The sequence below is a fragment of the Falco punctatus genome (assembly GCF_963210335.1).
Source record: "Falco punctatus genome assembly, chromosome: 9".
Lineage (NCBI taxonomy): Eukaryota > Metazoa > Chordata > Aves > Falconiformes > Falconidae > Falco > Falco punctatus.
Window position 1 is genome coordinate 40758711 of NC_137589.1, and position 16924 is coordinate 40775634.

Here is a 16924-nt window from a genome sequence, read left to right on the forward strand (position 1 = left end):
TTTTTAAGTACTAACTTCAAGTGCTTTTGCTGTGGGAAGTACAAGCTTAATATAATCTGAAGGACATTGATGATTGGAAGGCTAACGCAACTATAATATCACTGAGCATTGGAGAGGGAAGGAGAGTTTTAGATTATGTTTAAAATTCAGGATATTTTAATGATCTATTAAATGCTATTTACCTGCAGCATTTAGTCAAGAAGGCAACCTTAGGTTTAAAGTTATCAGCCTGTTAACATGCAGCCAAGCTTTCTAGCAAAATTGGGAAGTGCCTTGGTATTGAAGATAAAAAGAAACATTAGAAATAGTTCCTTTAGTCAAAAGACAAACTGTGCAAGTTTTTTACATTTTTTTACTAACTTAAAAAACAAGATGTCATGCAATTCTTACCTTTTAATTCAATACAAAATACAGAACGAAAAATGTTACTTTGCTGTCCTTTGATACATGTATTGTTTTAGAATTCCCAAACTCAGAGTTTGTTTGTTAAAGCAACATATAGACCCTTGATACCGGTGAAACATTTCTATTAAGCATTTCAGTTTGCTTCTGCAATATTTTTTTTAAGCAATGCAATTGTCATTGTAGTTTACTATCCCTTATTTATAGGACATAGCAAAATTTAAAAAGGGGAAGGAGAGGGGATGATTATGGGAGGTAGTCCTAGGTAATCCTAGTAGTAATTCTAATAGAAGGATACCTGTTTGTGTAGAATGTGAAATACTGGATGGTATGAGGTGGAAAAGACTTACTGGATAATCTCACCTGTCTGTTAAATTGTCAAAAAAACCCAAAACAAACCAAACAAACAAAAAACACCTTAGATTCTTTTTGGGATTCTTTATACTTCAATTAAATGTTTGAGATTCTTCAAAAATCAACTGAGCCTTTTTGCTTGCCTGACTAAATGGTATCCCATCCATCTGAAGCTGTTTTGACTTGGTCTCTGAAAGGTGGCACAGGTTTGTCAAAATGATGACAGATGGGCATATGTCTTCCGAACCTCAAGAAGAGGAATCTTGGATTTAATACAAACACAGGACAATCACTGAAAAATCAATATTGTGTCTGAGAAAAAGTGCCTTTTCAAAAGGACTGGTGTTGAACTGAGATGGCATTTGGTGTTGTGTGAAAGGGAGAGATCAGAAGTAGTAAATTGACAGCTTGAACCTTCTGATAGGATGGTTCACAAGTTACCTGTTCCTCAGGAGCATGACTGAGGAGGGTCAGAGGAGTGGGACCATCATGGCTAGCTCATAGCAGTATCTTGGCTCCATTTTGCTGATCCAATTCTGCACCCTGCCACCCCCCACCCCCTGCCTCAATTTTTGTTAGCAAGTAACTTTTTACCTGTCAAAATACTGCAACAGGATATAGTAGCTAGAAGCAAATCTGTTACTTTGAATTTATGTGAAACAGACTTTCTTGGGTTTAGAACATAGTGCTTTCAGGTATTCCTTCCTACATTAAATAGTTTGGTACAATGAACTGTAAGTCTTCAAGTTTTATAAGTTACTGAAAAGGGAGAGAAAAATAAATATGACTATTTCTAGAATTGTTTGTAGGTAAAGTAAGACTGCCTGGTCTAATTAGAAGCTTAAGCCTTTAATGAATAAAACTTATTGGTAATAATTAAGGCTCAGAGACATTTTTAAAATGGAAACAGAAACTAATGAAGCATTGGGAATTCGCAAGAATGGAAGATAATATGGTTTTTTATATAGCCCTGTGAAGCAGTGAATAGGAAAGATGAGAGAGCTGGCAATCTTTACATGAAAGGATTTGGTCCATAAGCATTTTAAAACATTTTGAAATCTAGAAAATTTTATTTTTAGCTGTGTGCTTGTCACATAATGTTTGTCAGAAGCTGTGATTTAGAAGGAGATTCTTGCTGCAAAATTTGGAAGAAATAAAAAGGAGCAAAGTAATTCTGTATCCGTTTAATTAACAAGCTCAAGGAAACTGTAGCATAGCTAAAACTTGGGGATTAGTCATCAAGCAAATAGAATTTGTGGTGCAAAGAAAAGTTACACAAATGGTTTACTGCACTGGGACATAACATTTTCACAAGCTTTGTTTAAATGAGAAAAATTACAAGCCATGTGCAGTGATTTAGAATTGTAGCTGGAAAAGGGAAAGAGATGGAAAAACAGTAGTGGAACCTAGAGGGTTTATTGGCGTTTAAGAAGAGTAGTAGCTAGAAGGAGGCAAATTGCAGAAAAAGGAAGAGACTAAAGAATATAGCTGTCTTGAAGACAATTTAAGTCTGATGCTAGGGATATAAAAAATAAGGAATATTACAGCCTGAAATACAACTTAACCATGACAAATTTACAAAGAAGAGTACCAAGTAGGGACTGGTACTGAGACTTGCTGAATGGTTTCCACTATATGGAGGGTAGCTGATCAGTGGTTACATTTTCACCCCAAATTGAAGAGGTCTGACAGCATCAGGAAAGCTGACTGCAGCTACCAAACCAAGCGTAAGGGCAGTCCTGCTCTTAGAGGAACTTCCTTTAGAAGGAAGCTGTTACCATTGTCCATGTGGCTAAGTGTTGTATTGTTTTTAGGAAGTTCTGGAGCATCTGTGTGTGTTTGCAGTAACAGCATACTGCAGCAAGTACCATGCAGTTTGCATTGCTCCGGCTGTGGTTCTTGTTTGCCAATCAAAGATCTGTATGAGAACTAGAGGTAGGATCCTGGTCAAGAAGCATGTCAAGGGTTAGGTTAGTTTAAATCTGAAGAGGAGTAATAGCAGAAGGCAGGTGAAAGCAGAATATAGTTTGTTTCTAAACCACTAGGGTGATATTTGCAACGTGTTGTGCACCAGGAGTGAGTGAAGTGTTAAGAGAAACACTTCTTAACGGTGAAAGATACCTGGAGGAAAGTGAGCATGGCATTGCTACAAAGATGAAGAGTAAACTGAGGCAAGAGATAGGTGACAGAGCTGCAGACTGCTGTGTGGGACAGGGTGCTCAGGCTTCATTCTCAGCCTTCATGTATAGATGGTTAAATTTTAATTGAATGTCAAACCTAACTAACACTTGGTTATATTCTTTAATTGATGTCCTCTACAAGTCTGGAAACACTGGCAAAACCAAAGAGATTTGAGATGTGCCTGTAGGTCTAAGAATTCTTTATCCTGATACAAAGCTAGGAGCTATTGATAGGGAAGAGGGAGCGTTGTGATAATTCAACTGATAAGTATGTATTATAGAAGAGTAACTCCAGTAATTTGTCCCTTGATTCAGGCATGGAGTATTGGCTAGCATGAGGGGAGTCAGGGGCTGGTTTGCATGATTTTGAGGTGCTGATTGTGTGATATATTCAAGTGCTGTTGCCTGACTTTGAGTGTTTGAGACAGCCTTTGTGGGTTGGCTTATGTAACCCATTGTGCTATATGGTTTTGCTATATTGATATTCTTAATGATTATTTGTTTTCAGTTGAAAATGAGAGCTGGAGGAATGAGCGAATCATCAAAATGGAAAAAGCAGAAGAGATCACCCAGACCACCTCGCCATGTTACTAAGGTCTCTGCTGGAACAGAACAACCAGCAGCCAATGCTAGTAACACCACAGGTAAGCTGAAATCTGTTTCCAGAGACTAGAAAGCATTTGTTCAAGAGCTTTTTTGGAATCTGTCCTAATTTTCTTTCTCTTAACATGTTGTTTTGCATTAGATGTTGGGTTTTTTTAATATTACTTCTCAGTGACTATAGCAATAAAACATATCATAGGTTTTCAGGTCCAGGAGAAAGAATTTGAAGAAGATGGAATACATACTGATGGAGAAAAGCATGGTCCTGTGGCTAACTTGAGAGCATTTCTCTGCCTTCAGTGTGCCTTACAGGGGTGGTGTGTACTAAAAGGGAATGAGGACCTGGAGAGGTGGCTGGTTATGGGCAGCCGTGTGGTACAGAGGAGTTGGAGGGTGCAGCAGGTACATGGAAGAGACTGAGAACAAGAACCCTGGCAAGAGGAGAGTTAAGAGTAATGGAGCTGGGGAGAAGGTTTCCTGCAACAGGAGATTGCTGACTTAAGTGATGTATTCTTTCCTGTGTTCCTGAAGGGTGCACCAAAGGGTATGAGTGTGGTGGTAATGAGGGAGGAGCAAAGTGTGACTGGGGAAAATACACAGGTAAAACTGAGAGATTTGTGGAAACCTAAGCATCAAGGATGGATGAATGAATGGATCTCTCGCTACAGATGTGAAGACTGAAAGTGCACTTACAGTCCATGAAGTTTGAATAAAAGGCCACACTCATTAAGGGACAGGGAAATATGGGGTACATACTTACAGCTTACAACTGTTATGGGAAGAGTAGAGGCCTTGATATGGTAAGAAGGCATGAAGAGTTATGTAGGGGAAGAAGTAGAGAGAATAGCAAAATTACCTGAAAGGGGGTTGTGCGCAGGAAACTAACGGGTATGCACACGACTCCTTTTCCACGTGCTTTGATTCAGCCTGCAGAAGTGATACAGTATGTGACTAGTGCTGCAAGCTCAAGAATATAACGTTGGGGAGTTTCCATATCCTGTTGTTATGTAGGTGTAGGAGGAGACTAAGTAGTTACAACTGGTTTTAACCTCTCCTCTGGTTAAATGAGTCCCTCCGGCTGCAAAGGACACTGTCTTGTGTGCTCTACGTTTTGGCGGCTGAGAAATAAGCATGAACAGCGAAAGGAAGCAGAGAGGAAAATAGAAACAATAGCTATGTAAAATACCTAGTTCTGACATTTGTTCTGTCACAGGAAACTATTCAGTGTAGCAGGAACGATCCCAAGTGTGTTTCTACACAATGGCATGAATGGTGAAAATAAATGCAATCAAATTGCATATAACTCAGAACATCTATCTAGATGAGAACTTATCTCTACATAAACCATTGTTAATGTTTAAGTTTTCAAATAGGTATTAAATTCCGTTAAAGAGCATTATAACTCCTGTAACATTTTAGAGAGAAAGTTGATTTGTGTTACAAAGCATGTCATTAACTCTGACCTTGTAGTGTGAGGTAATGTATTAATGGTGCTTTTTAGGCCAAAATCCTGGCTTATCAGGTGAAGAAGATAACATTGCAAAATTGATCATGTATTCCATTACATTTCTTAAAAATCAGGTAATGTTCTGCTGCTTATTTCCAAAAATCAAACCAAAGCAATAAAACCACTGTACAAAACCATACGCATTTCACATGTAAATTCATAACATAACTCTGGTTTGTGCCTTTATTACCATGCCCTGCAGTATATCTTCTCTTTTTTAAAAATAATTGGTTTACATTTTTTAAGTTCACCTCAGAACCATGAGACCTGCATGTGGGTTTCGTCTAAAGGAAAACTTAGATTCTTGGAGCATTGTCTCATATTTAGAAATAGTAAAAATTCTTCACAGCTCTGTTTCAGACCATTTGGATTCTATTACAATTCCATTTGTTTAGGGAGAATTAAAGAAATAGTTCTTGTCTTCCAAGCAAGTTAAAATTCTCACTTTGAAGGAATGATTAATTCTTGATTCAAGTCTTTAAAGTGATTGTGCCATTGTATCAGAGAGTGAAGTACACCTTTTGGACTACTTTCATATTCCTTCTTCATTATAGAAACACTCTGCACCCTTTATCTAATTATGTGAATTACCTTGTTTGCTGAACCTGTTAGATTCCAACTATTGTTCTTTAATTTAGAGGACTGTTAGTATCTCACCCATTCATCTATTTAATCCATTAATACCTAGCAGAAGAGAGCTTAGTTTATGTACATTCTCTCCATTAATGCATAACTATCTGAGCATTTGTTGTGCGAAGCAGTGATCCAAGTAATTCTTTGTTGCTGTATTGAATGTATAAATTTGTGGTTGAGGAACAGAATAACACTGATCTTTTTGCTTCCATTTCTCATCAGCAAGTGGAGTTACTTTCATAGATGGTCCTTCTCCCAGCTCCTCTGGGAGCTCAGAAAATGTTTCATCAGCAGTCAGCCCAGCGACAGACAGTGGTTTGGAGTTGTCCTCACAGATTACCTCCAAGGAAGACCTGACAGACTTGGACCAAGTCACTTCTTTGGGAGTTAATGCAGGAATACCTTCAAATGAGGCCAAAGGCACTGAAAATCAAAATCAGCCCGAACTCCAGGTAGTTTATTCTTAGGGTCAGAATAAAACATTCTTTGCTGTAAGTGATTTGTAAATTCACAAGCATTCATTCTTTTTTTTCTCTTGAGACCATCCATCTCCATTGGCTCAGAAATAACTGTGCAGCCCATCAAAGCACCTACATAGCTAGTTGTACTCCTGCCGATACCATTAACCATAACTAAAGGAGAAACTGTTAGAGGGAAACACAGAGGAAATCTGCAGAACTCACTTTATTATCTTTAGGGAACAATTTTACTTGCAGCTGTTGGTGTTTGTGCATGTGCATTGCTGTTGCTGTGAAATATTGCCAAACCTGAACAAGGCCTTTGTCAGCAAGTTTTCCTCAGTGTTGTCTCCACTTCTTCTGCAACAGTAGTACTGTTGAGAGGGTGGATTAGAGCTGCAAAGAACCTTTCAGCAATGCAGGTGTTTTGAATGATAAAAATGCTAAGAAGGCATAGATGGAAATAGTGCACTGAAATTATGTAGCATTTACAACAAAAAATATGAGCCAGATCCTAACCTCTGGGGCAGTAAGAACTGATTGGTTATAGGAGTATCTTCAAAGTCAAGTCCTGAGACTGGGCACCTAGAGTTATGTAAAACGCGTAAAAACTAAATGGAAGTGAAAGGGCAGAGAGGGTGCAGATTGTCTAGACGTGCTCTTTTCTCTTAAATTTTGTTTTCCTGCTCCTCTTCCATTAGTGACCTGTATAGTTTTCATAGTTCTGGATGAACAGTGAACAATAAGCCTTTCTTTTTGCTTGTCTAGTGCTTGTTAACTCTTGTTTTGCTTCTTTCATTCCAAAATGACTGGTATCAATGAAGAATGAAAGTCTGAGGGAGGAGAAGATCCAGTCAGCTTCCGTGGAGTCTATCCCTGAGGTCCTAGAGGAGTGCACATCTGTAGCAGAACATTCTGACTCTGCCTTGGTTCATGACATGGACTATGTAAATCCCCGAGGAGTACGTTTTACTCAGTCTTCCCTAAAAGAAGGTGAGAGTTGGGCAGTGCTGTAACATTGTTAGGCACCTGCAAAAAACAAAAGCAAAGTTAAGAGTGCTAATCTGTCTTTTTCCTTTAGGAGCAGCACTGGTCCCGTATGGTCTACCATGTATTAGAGAACTGTTCCGCTTTCTTATCTCACTCACCAACCCTCATGACCGCCACAACTCTGAGGTGATGATCCACATGGGGCTGCAGCTGCTAACTGTTGCCCTAGAATCAGCACCCATTGCAAACTGCCAGTCCCTCTTGGGACTTGTGAAGGAGGAGTTGTGCCGGCACCTATTTCAAGTGAGTCTGGCTTATGCTAGCATGGCATATGGCACTGGGGAGTCAGATACTAATTTGCATCAGAGTCTATCAGAATTTAGTATTCTGAGCTTTGGCAGGTCTCACTCTTCAAATAAGCTCTCTGCTGCATTGCAATAAAAGTTCTGAATTGCACCAGTGAAACAGTGCTGTTGCAAAGCCAGAAGGGTTGCCATGTGCTGCTTTCTTCAGACCAGGGCCAAGAAGGATGAAGGTTATTTGAATGAACTGTTACTGTGGGGCAACACTGTGTTTTGATATAATTGGTTTTGACGTAATTATGGATGCAGGTTACCAGCTTAGTAGTAGGCAGAACATTTGGTGTACCAAGCTGTTAATTGCACAAGGACCATCTCAGAGGCAAGTCTTCTCCCAGGTTCTTTCAACTACTAAAAAGATCTGTGGACTTGGCAAAAGAACAAAGTTGTACTAAGAACAGTGTTACCACAAGCAGAAGAGAATTAAGTATATTCATCCTCACTAGCAAAAAGTGAAACCAGGAGGTTGAATAAGGGCTTGTTTTTTTAAACACTATTGCTATGGGAGGCAGTGTGTGGGTCTCAAGGCTGTTGCAGGTGATGCCTGCAGTGCCACAGTACTGCTGCTTATAGAACATCATGACTAGCCTTCATAATTTTTAATGTTGTTTTTTTGTTTTGTTTCTTACTCAGCTACTAAGTGTTGAACGGCTCAATCTGTATGCAGCTTCCCTCAGGGTGTGCTTTCTTCTCTTTGAGAGCATGAGAGAGCATCTGAAATTCCAACTGGAGGTGAGTTTTTTGACTCACTGGGTGCCTAGTAATAATTTATTGGGCTTTGATTAAATGCATATAGCTAGGCGGTAAGATAAAGTCTAAGTATCAATTTACCTTTTTATAAATGACTCAGTGGGTTTTGGGTAGGCTGTGTAGGACTTTTATTGTTGAATAATAAAACATCTTTGAGATAGGTGTACTGCACTGCCTACCTTCATACTGTTGGGGTTTTTTTAGAACAGAGAATTCAGGTGCACTGAGTGGCAGAATTATTTGAAACCTTTCTGCAACCTCCTTCAGAATAAGCTATCCTTAAAGACCGAGTGTCATGTGGGAAGATGAAGCTTAAATCTATTTTTGTAGTCCTCAAAGCTATTCACTGTCCTGCTTTCTTTTTTTCTTTTCTTAAACTGAGCTGCCCTGTGTTTCTGCCAGATGTATGTCAAGAAGCTGATGGAAATAATCACTGTGGAAAACCCAAAGATGCCCTATGAAATGAAGGAGATGGCTTTGGAGGCCATTGTTCAGCTGTGGAGGATTCCCAGTTTCGTGACGGAGCTCTACATTAACTACGACTGTGACTACTACTGTGCCAACCTCTTCGAGGAGCTCACCAAGCTGCTCTCCAAGGTGCTGGCCGCGGGCCAGGGGCTGCCGGGGGTGGGAGGGGGCAGCGGGGTGCTGGAGGGGAACCCAGTAACTCGGAACAAGGGTCAGCGCTGGTGCAGAGTTTAAGAATTGGAGTAGTTGAAAGATCTGGGGTGAGTAATCTTGTAGAGATGAAGGCAGCCATTTAACATTTGGAAGCAGAAGAGAATAGCCGTGATTCTTTAATAATGTCAGAGCAGCTAAGCTGTTAAGTATATGCTAGAAGGCCTTGTATGAAAAGCTTAGGGTGCTCTGTCGTATGCTTTAGGCTCCCCCAAGCTGGGGGAAGACTTCCTTCCCCCTTTATGGTCAGAGAGAGGCATGCAAGTTGACAATTCTTACATTTTATTTCCCAGAATGCCTTCCCAGTTTCTGGACAGCTGTATACTGTCCATCTGCTGTCTCTGGAAGCATTGCTGACAGTGATAGATAGCACTGAGGCACATTGCCAGGCCAAAGTGCTGAGTAACATACATCAACAAGAGAAGGAGGTTGTCAAATCCAGCCCAGAAACCATGAACAGCACCAAAGAAACGAGCAATAGTAAGATCTCTTTCTTTGATATTTTGGTATTAAACTTTAGTCTTGTGCTAAACTTGCAGATCTCATTTTGGTAGTTGACATAGTAAGCTCCTTAAGTATATGTTTTCAGTCTTCCTGTTGCATGCTTTATAACTACATGCTGATGTTAATAACCTTGTTATTTGTAAAATCTGCAGATACTAAAATGTGCCCCTCACGTGAAGCTTTATATAAAGACTGTGTCAAGACTGGCAGTCGCAACAGAAGGAGGGCATGCCATGTAGACAAAACACTGAGGAATCACAGTCACTGGGGGGAGCTCCTTTGAATAGGCATATGTTCAGTTTAGAGTGATCAGTTCATTATTTCTCTGTTGCTAGCTTTTTCCTTGCCTTATGCGTTTGTTTATGCATGGAGTTTTTAACTTCTACAGATAATGAGAGAGTACTCAGTGAGGGAAGATCCTCCACTGCAGTCTCAGAGCCTGCTGGGGCATGTCCTCCCACCAGTGGGTGCCTTATGGCTGACCAGATGAAGGAGAGCTGCATGGAACTGGAAGGAGGAAGCGAGGCAGGTAATAGTCTCTGTGGTACCCTGGTACTCTGTGCGTATGCTGAGAATGGTCCTGACATTTGCTGACTGGTCCTGCTCTGCTATAGACCACTGTAGCTATTGTGTGTTCAAAATCAGAAGGAGGTATGTGGTGAATATTTATTATGTGTGTGCTATATATGCCTACTAACTATTAAATTTCTCCTGGGAGGGGTTTAGATCTGGTGGGTCACTTTGGGGCAGAAGTGTGAAGTTCATACAGGTGTTTAGTATTTTTAAGGCAGTCAGGAGTTCTCCAGGGGATCAGTAATGCAAGTAGTCAGAACAGCCAGAAAATTAAATCTTGTGGATGTGTGAAACTGTCCAGGACAAAAAGAGGATGGGAGGAGTGTAGTAATTGAATAATAGGAGTGTGACTGCCATTTGCAGGGCAGCATATTGCAACAAGACTCCATGACTGAAAGTTATGATGGGACACTAGTGGGCTGAGTGTTACTCTGGGGATAGTTTTAACTATAATGATGCTTTGTCCTTCTAGCTGAGAAGAGTATCCCCAGGAAGCCTACTCGATTTTCTTGTATCCTTCCAAGCCCTCAGGAACTTACGCAGATTAAGAACAAAAAGAAGGTATGATTTGGAATGTACTACAAATGCATCTTTGAGTGTTCTCCTTGCTTCTGATCTCATGTGGGCTTTGCGTAACTGGTCATACCTTAGAAATTTTGAGTTCTAGTCTCCCATGATAAGAATTAAATAGTCAGTCACTGAAAATCCTGCTACACTGCAGAGGCAGCAGTGATTATCTGTTCTGGTTTAGTTTTGCTAAAAGTTGCAAGAGGTGCTGGGGAAATTCTGTGGCACAATTTGTATGCTGGGTCCATCTGATTTCTGGGTTGGAAAGTTGCTGCATCTAGTTTGCATTATATGGAAATAGTCAGGTACTTTCATCAAAAAGGGTAGGTTCCCTACTGTTACCAAAGCTGTAAACAGGGAGCATACCAAGAGGCCCATAGTAGAAATGAACAGTCTAGGCTACTATTCTGATTTGTTTATTCCTGTGTTTTGTTTATCATAAGGATGACTGGAAAGATTGTCTTGATTGTGGCAAAGCCATTCTTTGTCTAAATGTCTGTTTCTTTAAAACTCATTAATCCAAGTCACAGTCTAAACTTCGTCAGCTTTCCATTCCCTGAGTGGTTCCAGTCTAGGTCTAATGTTGGCAGGAGGTGCTCCATGCTGATGGCTTTTGTATTTATCTGCTGTTCTGTGTCAAACATCAAGTGCTGGCCTGCTTGTTCACCTCCAGAGAGAGGATGAACATGATATCTACAGTCGCTATGGATTACATGGGACTGTGGTTTTTTTGGCTAGGGTTTGGGTTTGTTTTTTTCCCTATTCACTGATGTTCTTTGTACAGATTTTGTTCACTTTGCACAACATATACGTGAGGTAGATTAGGTTATTTAGGAAGTAAGAGATTACTAAATTTCAGTGTGAAAATGACACATATTCTGGATGAAACATGAGTGGCCGTAATAGTTGTTGGGTAAGGAGCCAGATGATACAGTGGAAAAATAAAGTAATGGATTTGAACATTTCATTTATGTTAAAGAGAAGGTTTTGATTTGTACCTGACTAAAAGGCTTCTGACTTCTGTCTCCAGTGTAAGTGTTTTTATTTTACATTGTTATAAGGGAGCAGCAGTCATATTTGTGGTCATATTTGTTTAAACTTACTTAAACAAAAACACTGAAGAAAGTACAACAGATCTCTTTCTACTGCTGTGCTCATCTGTGCTTTGTGATCTGCTGTGGCAGTCTCTGGATCTGAATGTAATTTAAGGCATTGGTTTCCCTCTAGAAATTCTGCTACAGTACTTAAGAACTTGGTTCTTTACCTACAACACAGTGCTGCAGTGGGATAATGCTGACTGGCTTCCCAAGCCACAAGGATAGTGGGGGGAAGTGATTGTCAGCACAGTCTTCAAAGGAACCACTGAGTTTCGGCATTAGCTAATTTCTAATAAATGAATATTGATTTAGTTACTCTTTCATTTGTAATCCTTTGCTTTGCGTTAAATCTAGCTTTTGTGGCAACTTTGCTGATGGACTTTGTGAAAGTCCATTGTTGAGACTTGCATGGAGTGCTTCCACTGTTCCAAGTGAAAACCTCTGATAATACTGCAGCTTTACTGTGCTGGAAAACAAGGATAGGAGTCAAGAGCATTGCCAGTGGCTGAGTTTCCTTAAAAACAGTTCCAGGTGGTCCTAGAAAAAGGGTAGTGCCTTACACTGCCGCAGAGGGCAGAAAGACATTCATAAATCTGTTAGTTTGCCCAGGGAAAATCCTTTCCTGACCCTAAATCTGCTAATGGTTTCTTCCTAAGCATGTAAACAGGGCACACCAAACACTCAGCTCTAGTAATGTTGATGCTGGCATGGCACCAGCATGTTGTGCTTCCTTTAACCTCTGAAGTACTAAACATTACAACAGGTGGAAGGAGGAAAAAAGCTAAATAAAAGCAGATAACAAATCACGCATCAAATGGAAAGTTTTCTTTGACATTTCCAAAGGTAGTGACCAGAAGCTCAGAAGCATAGCACTGACATGATTATAAATGCAGTGCAAACTGCCGGCAGTCTTCCAGGTGGTCTTAAGAAGTATAACCAGTCCATAGAATACCCTAGGGCTTAGGTTGCAGGATTTACAGCTGAACAGAAATGCTGCTAGCGTCATACAGTCCCTTCAGGCCTGTTATACCAGGGCAGCACATGGTTGTTGGTTTTTTTTATGCCCTCACTGGGTCCTTGTGCGCTCTGTGCTGTTTCAGGGTCTGTATTTTGCTGCAATTTGAGGATGTCACACAAGCAGGGAAGCAACGAACAGGGGGCTGGTGGCTTCTGAGGTACTAAGAAACCCAGGGGAGCTAGTAATCATGATGGTCACGAATTTAGTTCACTAGGTCATCGCTAGCAGTTTGATCGTGATAGGAGCTAACAGGGAACTGACATTTATTCTGGTGCCTTAGTAAAGTTCATACAGTTGTTTGTGCTTTTGGTTTTTCTGAACACCACCAAGAACGTTCAGTTAACCCTTTCTTAGTCAGGTGTGTTAATACACTTTGACATTGGTACAGTCTAGTTTCCTAAAATAAGAATGAAGCAGGGCATAGTAGCTGACTTCCCTTAAAACCAAAAATGCATCTGCTCTTCCCAGCTGACAGGTAGTTTTGTCATGCCAGAATACCAGGTGTTCCTGGGACCATGTCTCACTAACAGAATGTTTTTTGGTTTTCTGGTTTAAGCTTTTGCAGTACTTCTTCCTTGCACCTGCTGAATAAATGCTAAGGATTCTTACTGCATGTCTGCTGGCACTGAGGTAGCATAAAAACACCAGGAGCTAAAGGGTACAGAAGAGGGCATGGAGCAGTGTTGCTGTTGCAACTGGGTAGAGCTGATCTTGCTACATGTCTGGGGTTCATCAGAGACCCTCCTCTGCTCTGTTTACCCAAAATGCCCCACCTGCTTTAGTGTGTATCAGAGCTAATATCTCGGTGAAATGTCAGAGCTTTTCCAAGATGGCAGCTCATGCTTGCTCTGTCCAGTATTATTTGGTAGTGAATCCTTGTGATGAATGCAGGTTTTCTGGCCTTGGTCAGCCTTTTTCCTGGATTACTCAGTACAATAAACTTGATCATGGAATAAACATTTCTACTTCGCTTTTGGTTCAAATACCAAGAACAATCTAAAGTAAGAAATGCACTTCAAGCTTGTAATTACCAGAATGTCTCCTTCAGCTCCTGATAACCGGCACAGAGCAGTTCAACCAAAAGCCAAAGAAAGGGATACAATTTCTGCAGGAGAAGAACCTTCTTGCCACCCCCATTGACAACAGTGAGGTGGCCAGGTGGCTGCGGGAAAATCCTCGCCTTGACAAAAAGATGATTGGGGAATTTGTAAGCGACCGTAAGAACATAGACTTGCTGGAAAGCTTTGTTGGGTGAGTATCTTTCTCTGTAAAGACTGGAGAGACGATTACATACATAATCACCTGTACGATTGTTTACTTTCTTTTGTTGTTTTTTTTTGCCTGTTCATGGTATTTTATTTTTTTTTCTCCTCACCCTCCACTCTTTACTGTCTGTCCTCTGTGAAATCTGGTGTTCTGATGCTGCAGCAAACAAAATTGTAGTCAGTGAGTTTATCCTACCTTTCCCATCCTGTTTCAGTTTCTCATTATGTTTCATTCTTCTCGCAGGACTTTCAGCTTCCAAGGCTTAAGGCTGGATGAAGCTTTGAGACTTTATCTAGAGGCCTTCAGATTACCGGGAGAGGCACCTGTAATCCAGAGACTGCTGGAAGCCTTCACAGAACATTGGAGGGTGTGTACTTGGTGGGCAGAAAGCTCAAAACTGCATTCATTCTTGAGCATCTGCTTGCCGTGATGGACATGTCAGATCCAACTGCCTGTATAAGCTTACTGTGCCCTGCAGGCAGCAGCTGTTGTTTTGTAGATGGCAGTGGCACATAGATTTTGAGGTGCTTTGTGGGAGCTGCAGCCAGAATCTTGGGTTTTTAGTTGTCCCAGAGGTACTTCAGTACCGTGGATAAGAAAATGGCTGTCTCGAGTGACTGATATCACCCTTCCTGTAGGACTAATTTGTGCATACATTTGCCTTTCAGAAATCAAATGGATCCCCATTTGCCAATAGTGATGCCTGCTTTGCCCTGGCCTATGCAGTTATTATGCTGAACACTGACCAGCACAACCATAATGTCCGCAAGCAGAATGTCCCTATGACTCTGGAGGTGGGTGTGATCTGTGCAGGCACCTGTCTTCTCTGGCTTTGCTAGCAGTGTAGTACCTGTCTTTATCTCAGTGGCATTCTCTGGGTTTTTTCCCTGGCATCCATTGCTCATGTAGACAATAAGCTGGTGTGCAGCACTGAAGTTGAGTACGGTTGGAGAGGGGAGCTGTGGGCAAGGGACAGTCTGAAGAAATACAGGCTTAGCAGAAAACTTGCTGAGCTCGTCCAGAGGCTTCTGTGTGTGTGAGCAAAATGTATCCTAAGACACAATAAGAATGAGAAGATTGTTGAACCGCTGTGGGTTTCTGGAGAGTTCAGGTCCTGTGAGTGTCAGTGCAGTGGTACAGACCTGTCATTCTGGTGTCTCGCCTCAGCTAAGCCAGTATTACGTTTCCTTGTGAGCAGAGACAGGGGTTGCTGCACACTACTGCCACTAAGAAAAGTATTTAGTCTTTGAGGCTACATGTTGAAGAACACAGGAAAATCTCCTTCTGGTCTCATGAACAACAAGTGGAGTACTGATCCTAGCCACACAGTTCTAGCTTGGAGATATTAGGAATTAATGTTGATGTAACCTTTTTCAGGAGTTTCGAAAGAACCTGAAAGGTGTGAATGGAGGCAAAGACTTTGAACAGGACATATTGGAAGACATGTACCATGCCATCAAGTAAGAATCTATCATCTTCTATGCAGAGGGAAAACTCGAGTTGTTTGGTGTGTGAGACCTTTGGAGAGTATGGAGAGACACTCACTGATCACATGCCTGTTTGCCTCAAACTAACTTCCAGCTCCATGTGGGGCTGTGGTAACAAGCCTGTCACAGTGATTGCACTGGTTTTGTAACTATGGATTCTTGCCATGGTATTTTAATCCGCAGAGCTTAAGCTAAAGTTAAAAAATGTCATGCCTTCTATCAACATGCAAAAGAACGGCTGAGCAAGATGAGCACACGTGAAATGCTATATCTAAGAAGGCTCAGTTATCCAGACCAGCCCTTTGGTTTTCTTTAGAATTTTTAATGTAGTACTAGAGGTAGTATCTCATCCCCAGGACAGCACTGGTGCCCTGACATAACATGTCCAGGTCTCAGTCTCGTATGTTCTGCTTTGAGCTCTTCATATGAGGCTGCTGTTTGCACCAATCTCTTTTGCCACTCCTGAAGCTCTTGGCGCACTGATCAGTATTTGAGGAGAATTCCTGGTGGCTGAGGCCCTTTTGTGCACACTAGCTCTGGGCTGAGAACTTTAATAATAGCTCAGAAATCTAGCCTGTCAGTAAATCCAGGCCCAGACAATTTGAAGCTGAGAGGATTACATCTCTGAGGAGACAGGATGCAACTCTCAATCTCAGCTGATTTCAGTCTGCAGTGGCAGGCAGCAGCTCGTGCTGGAAACAGGGCAGTGTGATTAGGCTGACCCTCCCTTTTGAGCCTGCTCTGGGAAGATTGGGATGCTGCCTGTACTGAATATCCAGAAATTCTTCCAAGAGGTAGCTCTAGCTTTCAAATAGAGCTCTAGTTTTGATTGGCCTCTCTCCCCTGAGAGTGTTCTTAATATTTTGAGTAGCACCCTGAGAATGTCTTCATATCTCTCAGTTATATAGTACCTCTGTCCATCTATTCCCCTTTATCCTCCCTTCACCAGATACTTCGCCTTTTTCAGTATGTTCTATGGCTAAAGCAATTGGTGTGTCATTTCAGTATCGCTCCATGTCAGATGGATTGCCCCAGTGTCATAGTTGAGATTGAAGGGCTCTTTGTTTTCCTTGTATTATTAGGGGGAAAAAAATCAGACTGTAATCTGTACAGAGTAGTACATGATTTCAGCGGGATCTCAGCATTTCACTTTTAAGCACAATTTCATTTCCTGAGACTTTTCAAGTAAACCCAATCATGTGCTTCTGTTAATATTAATCAAATATGTATTCTTATTAAAAATATGCTGTTGACTGCAAACTTACTTTCCTATATAATCTCGGTCATTATTGCTCTTGTCAAAATATGCAGGCACCTGAAACTGAGAAGAGCTTATTTCTTATGCATAAATCAAGAGGGGTTTTTATAGTTGTTGTTAGTACATGAAAATTGCTGCTTTGGCGACTGAAGCACATTATTTTTTGATTGTTGCAGAAAGACCTACTTTTCAGATTGGCTGCAATCCACTATTCTTAGTAGATTTGAGACTCTTGTTCAA

The 16924-nt window shown here is 41.0% G+C and overlaps 1 protein-coding gene across 5 annotated transcripts in view; it reads left to right on the top strand.

The window, feature by feature from the left end:
* Positions 1 to 16924, top strand: part of GBF1 (golgi brefeldin A resistant guanine nucleotide exchange factor 1) — a 110977-nt gene that overhangs the window by 77146 nt on the left and 16907 nt on the right. For all 5 annotated transcript variants that reach the window (XM_080400779.1, XM_080400780.1, XM_080400776.1 and 2 more), the window contains 13 exons: positions 3445 to 3580; positions 5902 to 6131; positions 6962 to 7130; positions 7219 to 7430; positions 8120 to 8218; positions 8639 to 8833; positions 9208 to 9394; positions 9807 to 9947; positions 10464 to 10552; positions 13722 to 13924; positions 14183 to 14306; positions 14608 to 14733; positions 15317 to 15399. In XM_080400779.1, the coding sequence (XP_080256905.1) occupies positions 3445 to 3580; positions 5902 to 6131; positions 6962 to 7130; positions 7219 to 7430; positions 8120 to 8218; positions 8639 to 8833; positions 9208 to 9394; positions 9807 to 9947; positions 10464 to 10552; positions 13722 to 13924; positions 14183 to 14306; positions 14608 to 14733; positions 15317 to 15399 (1994 nt within the window). The remainder of the gene's footprint in view (positions 1 to 3444; positions 3581 to 5901; positions 6132 to 6961; positions 7131 to 7218; positions 7431 to 8119; positions 8219 to 8638; positions 8834 to 9207; positions 9395 to 9806; positions 9948 to 10463; positions 10553 to 13721; positions 13925 to 14182; positions 14307 to 14607; positions 14734 to 15316; positions 15400 to 16924) is intronic.